Source organism: Drosophila suzukii, chromosome 3, assembly GCF_043229965.1.
Source record: "Drosophila suzukii chromosome 3, CBGP_Dsuzu_IsoJpt1.0, whole genome shotgun sequence".
Classification (NCBI taxonomy): Eukaryota; Metazoa; Arthropoda; class Insecta; order Diptera; family Drosophilidae; genus Drosophila; species Drosophila suzukii.
Window position 1 is genome coordinate 65494508 of NC_092082.1, and position 13881 is coordinate 65508388.

A 13881-nucleotide genomic window follows, 5' to 3' on the forward strand; every position below is an offset into this window, starting at 1 on the left:
TTATTGATTTTGTATTTCATGAAATATACACAAGACTTAAGACTTTTGGTATATGGCGAAGTTCGGATGAGTATTTGCATTTTAAACACTATTAATTATTCATATCATATAATTTTACTGCCGAGTTTTGCACAGCCTAATAGTTTTGATATTTAACCCAATTATAAATGTGAGCATATGGGAGCTGGAACCGAAATCTGTCTTCTGAGCAGTGAAATTAGATTCGTTTGGAAAATCCATTATAAAGATACATACCTTATGTATGGAAACTGGTTTATGGGCCTAGATTTTAAGCATGCCTTTAATTTAACAGCAACTCAAAGTTAAGTACACACGTGTTCTGATCCCGATTAACATATTTCTTTTTGGTTTTGATTTTGCAATGGCATCCGTGCGTCCATCTCTTTTTTTTGAGGATGAAGAAAAGAAGGAGAAGAAGTTTGAAAGAGCGTTTTCCACTCGCTATACTACGACCATGGGGATTGCATTTGGGAGGCAAACTACCAAATTCGATATTCCGATTCACGACAATCGAACCCTTTTGGACCGCAATGTAAAACGTCACTATGACGACAAGAAGTATATAGGAGAATTTGATGACACAAACGACGCACGATTCTTCACCTACAAACCGTTGTACGACGATCGTGATGTCCGTCCCAAAGACCCCAGCTTTTCTAAATTTAAGGTTCCCACGTAAGGATTAATTTGCTTATATTATGATGTATAATAACTATGGAGAAACCCTTAGTGAAGTAAGCTGTAAGGAACGTATGAAAAGGGATACTATCAGGTATAATCGTCAGCTCAATAATGAAATCTCAAAGCTAATCGATTACCAAAGCACCGCCTTGGAAGCAGCATATTTTGTCAAGTATTATTCCCGTACTAAAAATTACTTTTGACTTAAATGTACTTTTGCAGAATGATGTCGTACACAACCCTGTGGCCACCTTATCATAGTAATCTGGAAATAGCCAATACAAGTCGCAATTTTTATAGGCTGTCGAAAAGAGAACAGAACCGCTATGACTTTATAATGTCACATGATTTTTGCTAAGAACCGCGATCATCGTACTTGATAGAATAATTTTATACTCCATCTATAATTTTATGTTCTATCAGGTATGATAATGTGGATATACACTATCGAAACTATACCAATATATTAATTTTAAAAGTATAAATTATTTATTGCCTTAATATGCGAAAGCACTCCGAAGATAAAACAAAAAACAAATTTCACAGACAAAGATTTGCAACCTGAGTCATTTATTGCAATGCAAAATGTCGCAAAGTTCGCCCGGACTCAAAAGAAAGCGGAATATTTTTGCAATTTTAATTTATAGAATAGTGGGTAGTTTATTTTTCACTGTCAAGAAGCAGGGAGCAGGCCAAAACAGAAACATAAATCGGGGGACAGAAATATTCCGAGTGTTCTTGGGTACATTCGATCTGCATAAACAGTTTCCGTTTCCCGGCGACTCATTTACATTGCAAGTATTGGGCACTCTTTTTGGGGTGTTATGCAAACTAAGAGGAAGTTTGTGGACGGGGAGTCGCAGCTCCAGGTTTCCCAATCCGAGTCCGGATCCGTTTCCGGATCTCCCGTGTCCGAGGCTTCATCAACGCAGCCGCACTGTGGTCGGTCTGTCATTTACATTAAATATTAACCCAAAATGCTGATAACCCGCACACATTACAAAACCTGAAGAGAAGGGAAGCGGAACTAACGGAAGTGGCTACGAAAAAATACAAAATGAATTCTTTTTTGGCTGGGTTTACTTTTTAAAAAAGCGATGGGAGACGGGCGAAGAAACCCCCAAATTTTTCACTTCACTGAATTATTCATGAATGCAATTTTTGGCCACAAATAAAATATAAGCAAACTCAGACGACTGGAGGCGGTGGGCAGGGTGTCGGAGTGGGAGTGGCAGGGGGCGTGGCACCGCGGAAATGCAGCTGCGCCCTGTTGTGCTCCTGTCGACTCAGACGTCGTTGCAATATTTAGTGTAAATTAAAAAAGCATATAATAAGAGAATAAGCAGTAGCGCCTGAAATTTCGCGAGAGTTATTAGTCCTGTTGTCACAAATATTCCCGGGCTCTGTTGTGCTTAATTTAGCGGAAAACTATACTTTTTCACATTTTCAGGAGGGAACTAGCGAGTCATATGTATTATTTCTTGAATTAGTACTATTTTTTAAAATACTGTAAGTAAATACACTGTAGGGACACTAAACATACCAGTTCTTCACAGAGAATATATCAATTGCATGACGTAAAGTATTTTTCCATGGTAACTTTAGTTTGGCAACTTTCGCATCGAGCACTTAGATGGGACTTGCCAAACTTTTCGATTTTGCGGCAACTTAAAAATTTGAATTTCAAATCGCTCTGCCCAATGAAACCAACTTGTACTCCATGGAACAAGCTGACAAATGACTCCACTGCAGGAAATGCACCGTGAATGACTTTTAGAGGCGAAACTTTTGCAGGTGTTAAATACATCTGCATTGGCAGCACCGCGAAAACAGAGAAATCATGCACAGCATAAGTACGTTAAGTTCTGTGGCATCAAACAACCGAGAAGAGCCATTAAAATAATCGCTGCAATAACCGCATTTGGTGCGATTTGGTTGCCTTTGTCTTTCACCTTTTCGGTTGCGGAAGGAGGGCCAAATGGGGAAATTTGCATGCATAAGTTATGCCAAGTTTGGCTGTGGGACGAGCAGCAAACGTAACATATTGACACAGTAAACTGCTTAGATTGTCAAAGTTCGAGGGGAGCTTTGGAGCCCCTTCCCCCAGTTCACCCCCCTTGCACATTTAAGGTGCATTCAAGTTTTTGAGAGTGCGCGCAAACAGTTGGCCAAATCCTAAAGGGATTGCGTTGCATATTTCTGTTTCTGGCCCGGCTGTTTCCGCGTGTGTTTGTGTGCCAAGCATATGCACTGAAGTCCTGGCCAAGTCGGCAGCACATGTGAGAGAGTGGGTCCTGAGGAGCTGTATCGCTGGCAAGAAAGTCCTTTCAGTTCCTTTACTTCTGTACGATTTTGCTCTCAGGTTTGTTTTTACTTTCATGCCACACCAAACGGGAGATGGGTGCTTTGGGTAAAGTCGGAGAGACTGGCACAATTTCTCTGGCCAAAGCGACATTCTTCCTACCAATTTGAGGTTGTTCGGTTTTCGCAACCTCAAGAGAGGAGCGGCGCATGCCCATAAATGATTGAGATAAAGTCTTAGAGAAATAGTGGGATTTTCTCTTTTAGGATTTGGTATCATATCTCTGATTTCAAAAGGGGAAATACTGGTTAATGGAGTCCAGGATGTATTAAAGTATTGTTAGAGACAGAATCCTATGTTGGTTAAACAACAAACAAAAACTTAAAATAATTAATTATTAAAAAAAGTTAACAAACTAATATTGCTATTATCAAGTTATTATCATGCAGCATACAACTAACCAGAAAATAAAACTTTAAAACCTAAAGACTCCGAGCATAATATAAAAATAATTATGCATGCGTTTAACCTTTTAAAAAGAAAAAGGAAGAAAGAAAACTTCAAATACTTTCCAGGACTTTATTTTAACTAAATATTATTCTATATTCATAGACATGTGCTGAAAGCGGAACAAAAACCCCTCAACCCCTGAATAAACTTAACTTTATCTAAAATTCGAACTATATTTCCCTATATACTTTTTCATAACCCCCCGAAAAGTCGGGGAATTTTCCACGAGAGCCACAGCGGTCGAGTCGTAACAAGTGCCGTGCCCCAAAAACATCCCCTCGACCAGCCGCAAGTGAGAGCCCTCAGCTGGACTCTCTTGGCGTAGGTCGTAAACAGCTGCAGCTGATGCGGTCGCCAGGATGATGGTCCTTCGGTTGCAACAGCAGCAACAGCGGCGAGTCCTGCAGCGGAGCATCGGAGCGGCAGGGCTGTCCAGTTTAACGAGCGCCCTGACCAACTGCAGCTTATGTGCTCAGGTTACTTCGCCACACATCCCCACACACCGAAGTACCACTGTGGATGTGGGGGCAAAGATTTATATTTTGTCACACTTACTTGAAACGACTTTGGCTGCCACTTGTTCTGCGGTCTATTGCAGGTGGCCGAGGAGGAGGGCTATCCTGGATTTCCTTCATTGGTTCCATCGCCCTGCCATCATCATCGTCAAGTATATCGTCCTGCTCGCCGTCGAGGGACTGTAGTCAGCAGCATTTACTTGCCGGCATTAATTTTCTTGCCATTACAGCTCTGGTATGGCAACGTGATGCTGGGCTGCCGATGTGAATAACATGTGGATATCAAATTCACTACTGATAAATTATTTACTTGTACCTTTCTTTTTAAATATATATTGTTTATTACTAACCAAAATATTCTTTTACAATGCTAAAACCGTTGAATACCAAGTTAGAGAACTTTAAAAGGTGCTAAGGAAAAACATTTCAAGATCTTTGGAAATTTTATCTCTCTCTATTTGTTTAAATACCACATAAAAGTTTTATCAAAGTATTTTTATTACGAATTGCAAAAGGTAATTATTCCAGAAAGTAAAATAGAACAACATTTCCTAGCTTCAGAGAAAAGTTTGCAGCATAAGCCATAAATTATATTTCTCACATGAAGTCTCAAAATGTATTATATTGCATTTATTAACTTTTAATTTCCTTTCCTAAAAATTAATTTATTGAAGTCCCATCGTTACTGAATTTCAATGGTGAGACAATTTTAAGGGATTTAGTTTTCACAAAGGAACGACCTTATGGCTAGTAAGAACAGACAGTTTATTACAGGACTCTGGAAATGCAATAAAAAGTTCTGCCAGTATCGTTTTACTTCCCTTTTGGAAAAAAGAACTCTACTAAACTCCGTTCGGATTCGTTTGCATTCCGAAATCCCTCAGAATCTCGTGACTCACCGGAGCATCGCTGACGCATTCGAACAGAAGGCAATGTAATGTGCATTTCGCCTTGGCCACTGCACCTGAGTGACTTTAAGCTGCGGCTGTCGCGACGTATGGCGCTGGTAATGATGGTTTTGGCCAACGCCAGTGCGGCTGGTACAGTGCTCACTCGCAAAGTACATTGATAGCCGTGCCATGGCGACCCCGGCGACGCGTTTCACTCTGCCACTTTTTATTTGCAGCTGCCACTTTTCACGTTTCCCTTTGCCGGTTTTTTGCGGGCGGGACAGGCAGCACATGACTCAATTATGTTGGATTGACATTTCGCAAAGGTTTTTCATCAATCAAGTGTGCTTTTTCCGATGCTGCTGCTGCCGCTGCTGCTTGTTTTGGTGCAACGCGGCGGATACGTAATGGCTAACAGCAATTGCTAACATTGCACTAGCAATTTATCGTTTTGTGGGGCAGTGTGTGTGCCTGAACGACCTGAGGAAATAATTTCAGCATTCCATTTTGTAAAATTTATTTACTTTTCGTTGTGGGTTTAATTTCGATTGCATCTGTGGGCCAAGCAATCTATATGGGAAATGGAGTAAGCCGAGGTGATGTATGGCTAACTTTAACATTGCTGTTCGGTGTGGGAGTTTGCAAAAGGTATAAGGAACCGTGCTGATTGATTTTACAGAAAATGTGCTACAAATTTTAGCACGAAAAACTGAATTTTTACTTGTAATTTTCTTCGAAATCGATCTAAGCAAATAGATTTATATATATGAAATTCGAATATACAAACAAGAAATTGTATCGAATGTAAATATTCTTCTAGAACTAAATATAAATTTAATATTAGATAACAACATACATGTTCTCTAAAGTATCAATAACTTACCTTTTACTTATTTTTTCAATCCAATACACAATCCCTGCATTTTCCAGGAATATCCCAAAGTCTTAGCCAAAAATTGGATGTTAAATTCATCACGTAAACCATTAAATTTTCATATTTCCTGCAAATATTTGTCAGCCGAATCCGCGTAACCCCTTCCGTTGAAAACTTCGCACTGACTTTCCCTTTTCCCTGCCCCAAGTAATCCCTAACCCGTTTCCGCCTTTCTTGGCCTCAGCAAGCCAATATATTGTTACCTAAACAAACAGAAGAGGAAACAAACGGAAGGCAAATGCAATCACCTGTAACACAAAACTGAACACACAAACAAAACAAAAGGAGGAGGGAAATATTTATGCCAGACTTTGATGTTGCCTATTGGGGAGGGCAATCTCGGGGAAAGTGTGGAAAAGAAGGCTAAATGGTGTAAGCGCTTCTTTTAATGCCTTGATTGCAACAATTATGTAAAAATTAAATGGCAACTCAAGCGATTTCGGTGTCTGCCCTCAGAAAACTTTTTCTCTCCCGTTTATTGGCAAATTTCGCTTTTTGTGTTGCTTATTTATGCGTTTTTCTATTTCAGTTCACTTCGTTTGGAGGGAAAAGGTATAAAGAGTTGGCCAAAGTTTATTGTGGCCCCCTTCAAAATGAAAACCCCAAAAAAATCGGGGAACGGGAGTGTGATATTGCGAGTGCCGCCCCCGAAATGGTCGTCTAAATTTGTTGGCCCATATTTTCTCTATCCTGTGATTTTTTTCTTTGGTTGCTCCTCGGAGAAAAAATGTTATGCACTGAGATCTTTAAGTAAGGAAAACGATTTAAGCTTGCAAGGAAAACTTAAGTTATTTACCTAGGCTTCGTATATTTTGATAAAGGATTGTTGTTTAAAAATGCAATCGATTTGTTGGTCGATCTTTTATGATTTTAGAGACCAATTGTTTCCTTTTAAACTAAGAAATCAGATTTTCTCGCCGTGTTCCTTTCTTATCCTTGTTCTAGTCAGGACACCCACTTGCAGCGCGATTGTCTGAATGGGGAGAGTAAATTTTGCGCACAATATGCAAATAATGCTGACAACAATGACGGAAGTTCGGCGACAGGGGGTGGGCTATAGACCATTAGCATGGACTGCACTGATATACGAAAGGCGGAAGATATTCAGCGAAAATATTGGCCATTGTGTGGGAGTTTTGGGTCGGAGTAATCAGATATGCTCGCGAAATGTGACGTAAGTGTGGGCACATAATGCAGCCAAGACGCAAATGGCAACAATTATGTTATTGAGTTAGGATGATGGAGACGTTTTCATATTTCTATTTAAAGCACTCCTCATCCTTTGTGTGTTTGAGTAGGAGTTTGATTGTTGTTTTCAGATGTCTGAGGCCTGAGAAAAGCTTAGTGTCTGGCTTTTGTTACCAGTCTGCATCGGAGAATCCTAAAAATAACTGCAGTCCAGACAAAGAAATCCAATCTGCGTTCCCGACAATCAACGCAGAACAAGTGTATCCAACTTAATCGCTTTTCAATTACTTTAACTTAACCACTTAATTTATTCATCGTATTACAGGTGTCCAAACTGGCAGCTCGCCCAATCAGCGTGCAAAATCCCAGAGAGTCCATTTGGCTAAAAAAAAATGCAAAGAAAAGTATTTTTCAGGACCCCTGCTGGCAAAATCTGTTACACAGAGAAAAGTGACACACAAACAAAGAAAACTTTTAAAAGTAAAACCTAATGGTTTATGTAACAACTAAAATTAATAATCTGTATTGTTATTACTTTACTATAAACCAACTTTCTGCCGGATTACCTTTAAATGAAATGTATTTTATGATATAAGTTTTTTTCTTAAGATAAGGAAATAGATTTTAAGGGGTTGTGGATACACAACTAATTGTTTATCCTTAAAATATCAATTATAAAAATGAGTCTAGAGGTAGTTAATTCATTTGTATAATACTTTAAGCTGGCTGAAAAGTGTAATAAGGTGTTTATCCATACTTGACCGAAATCCCCAGATTTTCTCTGATACAAATTTGACGTTCTTTTGTTATTTTGCCAGGTGTAACACCCTGGAACCCACCACTTAGCCGTCGACACTCTGCCATTGTGTGCGCCGGAGACTCATCGCTCGCCTCGGCGCCATTAATCCAGGTGAAATGAAAGGTGAGCGATTTTTCCCAAATCCAATTTGTTATAAAAAGGGAGCGGAAAACTAAGAGTGAGCGAGGAGAACGGAAAATGGAGGACGTGAGCCCGGCCCATTCCATTCTTGATGCTGATTTCGGTGTGTAACGTAGCGGGAAAAAGCGTTTTAAGAGTTTAAACAGCTTCTTGCTCCTCGACCTCCGAGCTGTCAATCGTGTTGACGTTAAGTGCAGTTTCATTCCATTTATTTGCCGAGCTTATCGCCGCCGAGCGTCTAATGTGTCAGTCCTCCGAGCGATCCATTGATTCTGCATAACTCATTGCCAATTATGCAGATGCAGTTCCCAGTCGGTCGTCAGTCTTCAGCTTTCAGTTTCCCGACTGGAAAATCAATAAGCCCCCTTGCCCGGCGACCACTCATCAACAAAGGTCGTTAGTTTGATAAACCCTCGGGGCCTCAGGTCCTCGGGTCCTCCGTTCCTCCCATTTTGCACCCAAGAAGAAAGTTGCCAAAGTGTCTCGAGTGCTTTAAACTTCTTCAAACTTCTGGCCGGGCCAAGACGGCGATGATGCTCAGTGCCATTTCCGCGTTTCCTGGTCGACTGACTCTCAAGTGGCCAAGTCGCCCCGGCTCCAAGCGGCATTAGGCCAGAAGCAGGTGGAAGTTGCCACCTTGTTGAGTCGAGTGTGCGGTCTGTGCGCGCCAAAAAAGGGCAAAGGTGGGCGCCGGGGTGAAGTACACTCGAACAAAAACCTCATTCAAATTAAGATGATAGATATCTTGTGAGTAAATTGTTAACAAATGCAAATGGACCAAAATGTTCCGATTTCGCGAATTGTTTATCGAAATGATGAGGTATATTTGGCTATTATACGCGCAAAATCAGATACAACATTTCTAGGTTTATCTCCCTCCAAAAGCAATAGTATTCAATTCCAGAAGAAATTTGCAAGAACACTCTGATATGGCACCAGAATATGTAATTATTTGTATTGCAATGTCTAAAGATATGGCTGTACTTTTTTTTATGAGTCCAAATTTTCCAATCGAATAGCTATAGAATTCAAATGCAGAAAGAATTTTGTATATGTGATAACAATATAATATTACATCAGCCCTTCATATCTATGAAGTTCTTCAAAATAAACAAACAAATCTAATGAATTTATAAAAACATATATTTTTAATAATTATAAAAAATCTTAGGCTTCTCTGTTGCGGCCTGAATTTCTCGCCTTTTCTGATTTCAAGTGTGCGAAAGAGGCCGGCAGCCACATTTCAAGTACGACCTCTTCGAACGTTCTTCGATAAACTTAATGGCCATTGAGGGTGGCCCTGAACCGCCTGACCCCGCCCCCATTTTCCAGCCGCGAAACCGTTAAATGATTATGAAAATTGTTGGCAGCCAGTGACCTCAGGGAGAGTGGGAAAATTGAATGGTCTGCAGCCGAGCTTTGGCAGCTGCCGCAGGTCACGCCCAAACAGTTTTCGAGTGTTTTTCTTTACGGGGGAATTCAAGAACTGCCTGGGAGTTCGCTTTGAAAAGCTGCAATGAAAAACTGCGGAATTATGGCTGCATCATTCAATTACATTTAACAATGCAATTTACATATTTATAACAATTAATCAGTAAGTAATTTACTGATTAAATTATTTATTGATACGGAAACGCAGCACAAATCACTCATCAAAAAAATTATGATTGAGTGCCATTTTTTGTTTATTTCTACTAGTTCATAACCGTGCAATTAAGTACATTAAAATGAAATTGATTTGAATAAGGGAGTACTTAAAATTGCTTTCAAATATTCTAGCAAATAAAAAATTACAGGGAAATACAGCATAACTTCCTTAAATTAAACATCATTAAAATACAGCAAGGAAAATACCTAAACCAATTTTATTGATATTAAATTTATATTTAACTTTCTACCCAGAACTATATTTACAGCCATAATTTCTCAAGGTTACCAAATCTCAAGGTTGGCAAGCCCTAAAGAAACTTATAAATATACAAATGTAACTTCACCTAAGCAAGTTTGTTTTACAAAAGCTTTACTGTAAAAGCAAAAAAAGATTGCGTTAAAAATATTTAATTAACTCCAAATTGGCTGTAAGCCTTTGGCAAACTTAATCAAGTACTTAAATTAAGCGGCTTAAAATCAAAATATTTTGCTGACAACCAGATACTCGAGCACAGGAATACGCAATCAATTTTTATCGCCAACTTTTTTCCATTAACTCCAAAGCGGAATCTATACACCAAAAAAGAAGCAATTTAAAATTCGTCATTGCTTTGGCTCTTCCTGTTGTTGTTCGTTACCAACAGTCATCAATTATGGCCAGCAAAGGACGGCCGGGGATAGGCCGACCCGCCTCCGGGTTACGTGCCACGCCCACGCCCCTTAACCCTCCGCCGGCCCGCTGAAAAAGTGTCACAGGCGGAAGCGTCCAACTAACTAAACTATGCAAATTGGTTATTTTATGGCCGAAACCCTTTTGTTGTTGGCAGCAGGATAACACGACAACGCGCAGACAATGCAGCAACAAAAAAGGCGGCGGCGCAATAGAACAGAATAGAGTGCACTGGAAAAAAAATATACTTAAACAGAGGACATTTAAAAGAAAAAAAATTTTTAAAATAAACAATTTTGTTCACCTTCTAAGCCTAACTTTGGGCATCATAAAATTCCATATATACTAAAATCACATAACAAATTTTCTAAAAAAACACAAATATACTTAATTCACTTAAGAAATTAATAGATATTTAATAAAAAAAATTTATATATACATAGATAACTTAACAAACTAATAGATATTTAATAATGTTGCACAAATGATTTACTAGTTAGAGCTTTTCCTTAATGGTAACACATTTTTAAGTACATATACCCATATATATATGTATAAGAATGGTTAAGAATGTTAGATTCTGGCGTTTCAAGACAGTACAGTTTTTCCGAGTGTAAAGTAATAATAAAAAGGAAAAGCAGGGACAACGCCAACTAATGGCACAATTTCGCCAACTAGCTGGATGCGAGTGCGGATGCGGATATGTGAGAATTCAATGAAATGGAAACTAACAAAATCAAATTGATGGAAAGGCAGAGCACGGATCGGGCTTTAAAGGACACTGGTATGAAAAGAAATCGGCGCAAATCAAACTGAGCAGCGCAGCAGGAAAAATTGGGCCGGCAAAAAAAATAAAGGCGCAGAACAAAAAAGGTTAGCGGAAGCGCAGCGACAAAAGGGCGGCACCGGAGCTCTTCCACCGCCCATCCCTCCCCCTCCGGAGGACAACAAAAGATGCTGGGAAAGCCGAAGGAGTCACGACATGGAACAATGCCTCCGCCTCGGCCTTGGCCAGGAGATGAACGGGGGGTGGTGGCTGGTGGGTGGATGGGCGGAGGAAGTGGGCGGCAGGACGGCCAACTAGCGGGGCATAACTCGTGGCCAGCTTCCGTTCAATTTGAAGCCTGTTTGCTGCCCAAGTAGAAGAAAAGCCTGGGCGAAAAACAAAAGCGGAAACGAACAGTTGGCGGCCGATTGGAACAATTGCAGCAAAGGCATCAGCCATCCGCGGAGGTAGCAAAAAAATTTAAGAAAATTATGAGACCTCAGCTTTGAGACGAATTGTAAATACCCTTTTTTTGTCATAGAAAGTCTTTGTTGTCTGGTTATATTTTTGGTATAAAAAAAAATAAGAAGATTCAATCAAAATTAAAAAATAATTCATTATTTGTTTTACTATTCAGGTATTCTAAACCCTTCTTTTCCATAAACGGTTAATGGATAATGGAATCGAATTTATGGATAATGAGACAATTAATAAGAAATGTGAAGTTAAGTTATGGATTGTATAAATAAAAGAAAGGGTTTTTCAAACCCTTTAAATTTCTAATAATACATTATAATATTGTTTTCTGATTTTTTCATCTTACATTATTAAATATGAATCATTCGATTTAAAGACCTGTATTTTAAAAAACGGCAACAAACTTCATGCCGAAATTTCGGTTCCCTCCGAATAAGTGTAAAAATAAAGAGAGTAAGGCGCAGCGGTGGCAAAAATTAAACAAACATGGCCGACTGCGGAACCGGCAAAAAGAACCGGCAAAAGGGGAAACTACTTGGCCGGCCATTGTTTGAAGTTATTATTGGTGCAGTCAATCGAGTCGGAGTCCGGCAGCGGACCCAATCATCGGACCGACTTGTTATTGCCTTTTCTCCAAGGATATCGCCCGATTTTCCCCACTGCCTCTCACTCGCCCTCATTTCATATAATTTTTTGCCTCCTCGATTTCTGTTTGTCTTTCCTTTCGCAGTTGGCATGTGAGCGTATAATTTGTAAAAATTATTTGCCCTGCTGTCGTCCTGGCTGCAGCTCCTGCTCCTTGATCGTCCTCCACCAAACCTCCGCAACCGGAAGGGGAAAAAAATATTTTTTTCATCAGTCCATCCTGGGTCGGGACTGAGGACTGAGGACCGAGGACTGGGACTGGGACACAGGAAACGTTGCGGTCGCCGCCTCCAGCAAAAAGGGTTTAAATTTTAAATTAAGCTCCTTTATTGTCGGGTCCGAGAGGACGGGGCGATTCCTCTTGCGGTGATTGTCAAGCCCTTTAATTGCGTCAAGTGACCCGACGACCTGGCTTTAATTGGAGCAAAGATGATTTGCAGATCGATGCCTCGAGTGGGCCATTGAGCTGGAGATATGTCAGCATACCACGGCGATTACCCTTCCACTTGGATTGGAATTCATCCCAGTTGAGAAACGATTAATAAATATTTGCACTCCTGGATAAACTCAGGTTTCTAGTCAGACAAAACTCTTAACAGCCTGGATTAAATATCTGTTGTTACAAGATTAAATGGAGGCATTACTCGGGAATCAAAAGTATGATTTTCGGTTCCTGGTTGATTGCCTAGAAACTTTTTCATAAACTGCATTTCAGGTTCTTCTTCTGTCTTTATCCATACATATTTATTTTTTTCATCGAGCTCTAAGAAACCAATTTCGGTTACCAAGTGCATTTATAAGGTGTTCTCTATTTTCAACATATTTTAAAGATTAGTTAAACTCATAGTTTGATCAATTTTACATTTTAGTTACTGAATGTTTGGAAATAAAATATGACAATTCGTTTTTAAAAATATTCCTTCTGTAATGATTTAAAACATATAAAATATTTTCTATGTTTATTCTTTTAAAATGATTATATTATTGACATTCAAAGTGGATAATGGATTCTCCATTTGCTACGAAAAATATTAAGGACTAAAAAGTATAGACATACCATGGAAGGAAGATCACATCTGTAGGCACTATTTCAGAGCCTTCACTGTTCACATGTTAATCAGCGTAAAATCTTGGGATAATTTGCGGATTTTTGAGCTAGCTGATTCGACCAGACGTTCCAAGGCTGGTCCGCGGCCAATTCATTACGGCACCGGCAGTGCCAACATGCTCCCGGCCATTAAGCCAAATCGAACCGAACCGGGACGCACAAAAAGGACCTCCGGATGTCCCGGACAAGGGGAATCGGGAATGAGAATGGGTAATGGCGTGAACTGAGGGGGACGCCGATTTTAATGCGGCCCACTGACGATGAGGACAGCCGGGAAAATGGGAGTTGGCGGCTAAGCCCGCCAAAGGCCGCAGAAGTGGCCGTAATGAGAGCTGGCACATCGATGACCCTGACCAGCCAAAGGGACTGCCGCTGATGAGGGGACAACCAAAAATCATCCGCGGACATTCTTGGCCGGAGACAGCCACTAAGCCGTCTGCATTGAGGCCTCGTAATTGGAAATGATGCTCGAGTCCCTCTCCAGTGACGAGCGAACCATTAATGGGCTCGAATGCAGCGGGCATTATTTTACACTGAAAATAAATATCCCAGAAATAAAATTTTAAATTTAAGCTTCTATAGAG

At 40.0% G+C, this 13881-nt stretch overlaps 1 protein-coding gene across 1 annotated transcript; it reads left to right on the top strand.

The window, feature by feature from the left end:
• The first annotated feature begins 292 nt into the window (after window positions 1-292).
• Window positions 293-1167, top strand: LOC108011289 (uncharacterized). Its single transcript, XM_017076397.4, has 3 exons — window positions 293-696; window positions 752-874; window positions 925-1167. Exons 1-3 carry the CDS (start codon window positions 383-385, stop codon window positions 1058-1060), a joined length of 573 nt encoding a protein of 190 aa, XP_016931886.2. The 5' UTR covers window positions 293-382; the 3' UTR covers window positions 1061-1167.
• Window positions 1168-13881: the final 12714 nt, after the last annotated feature.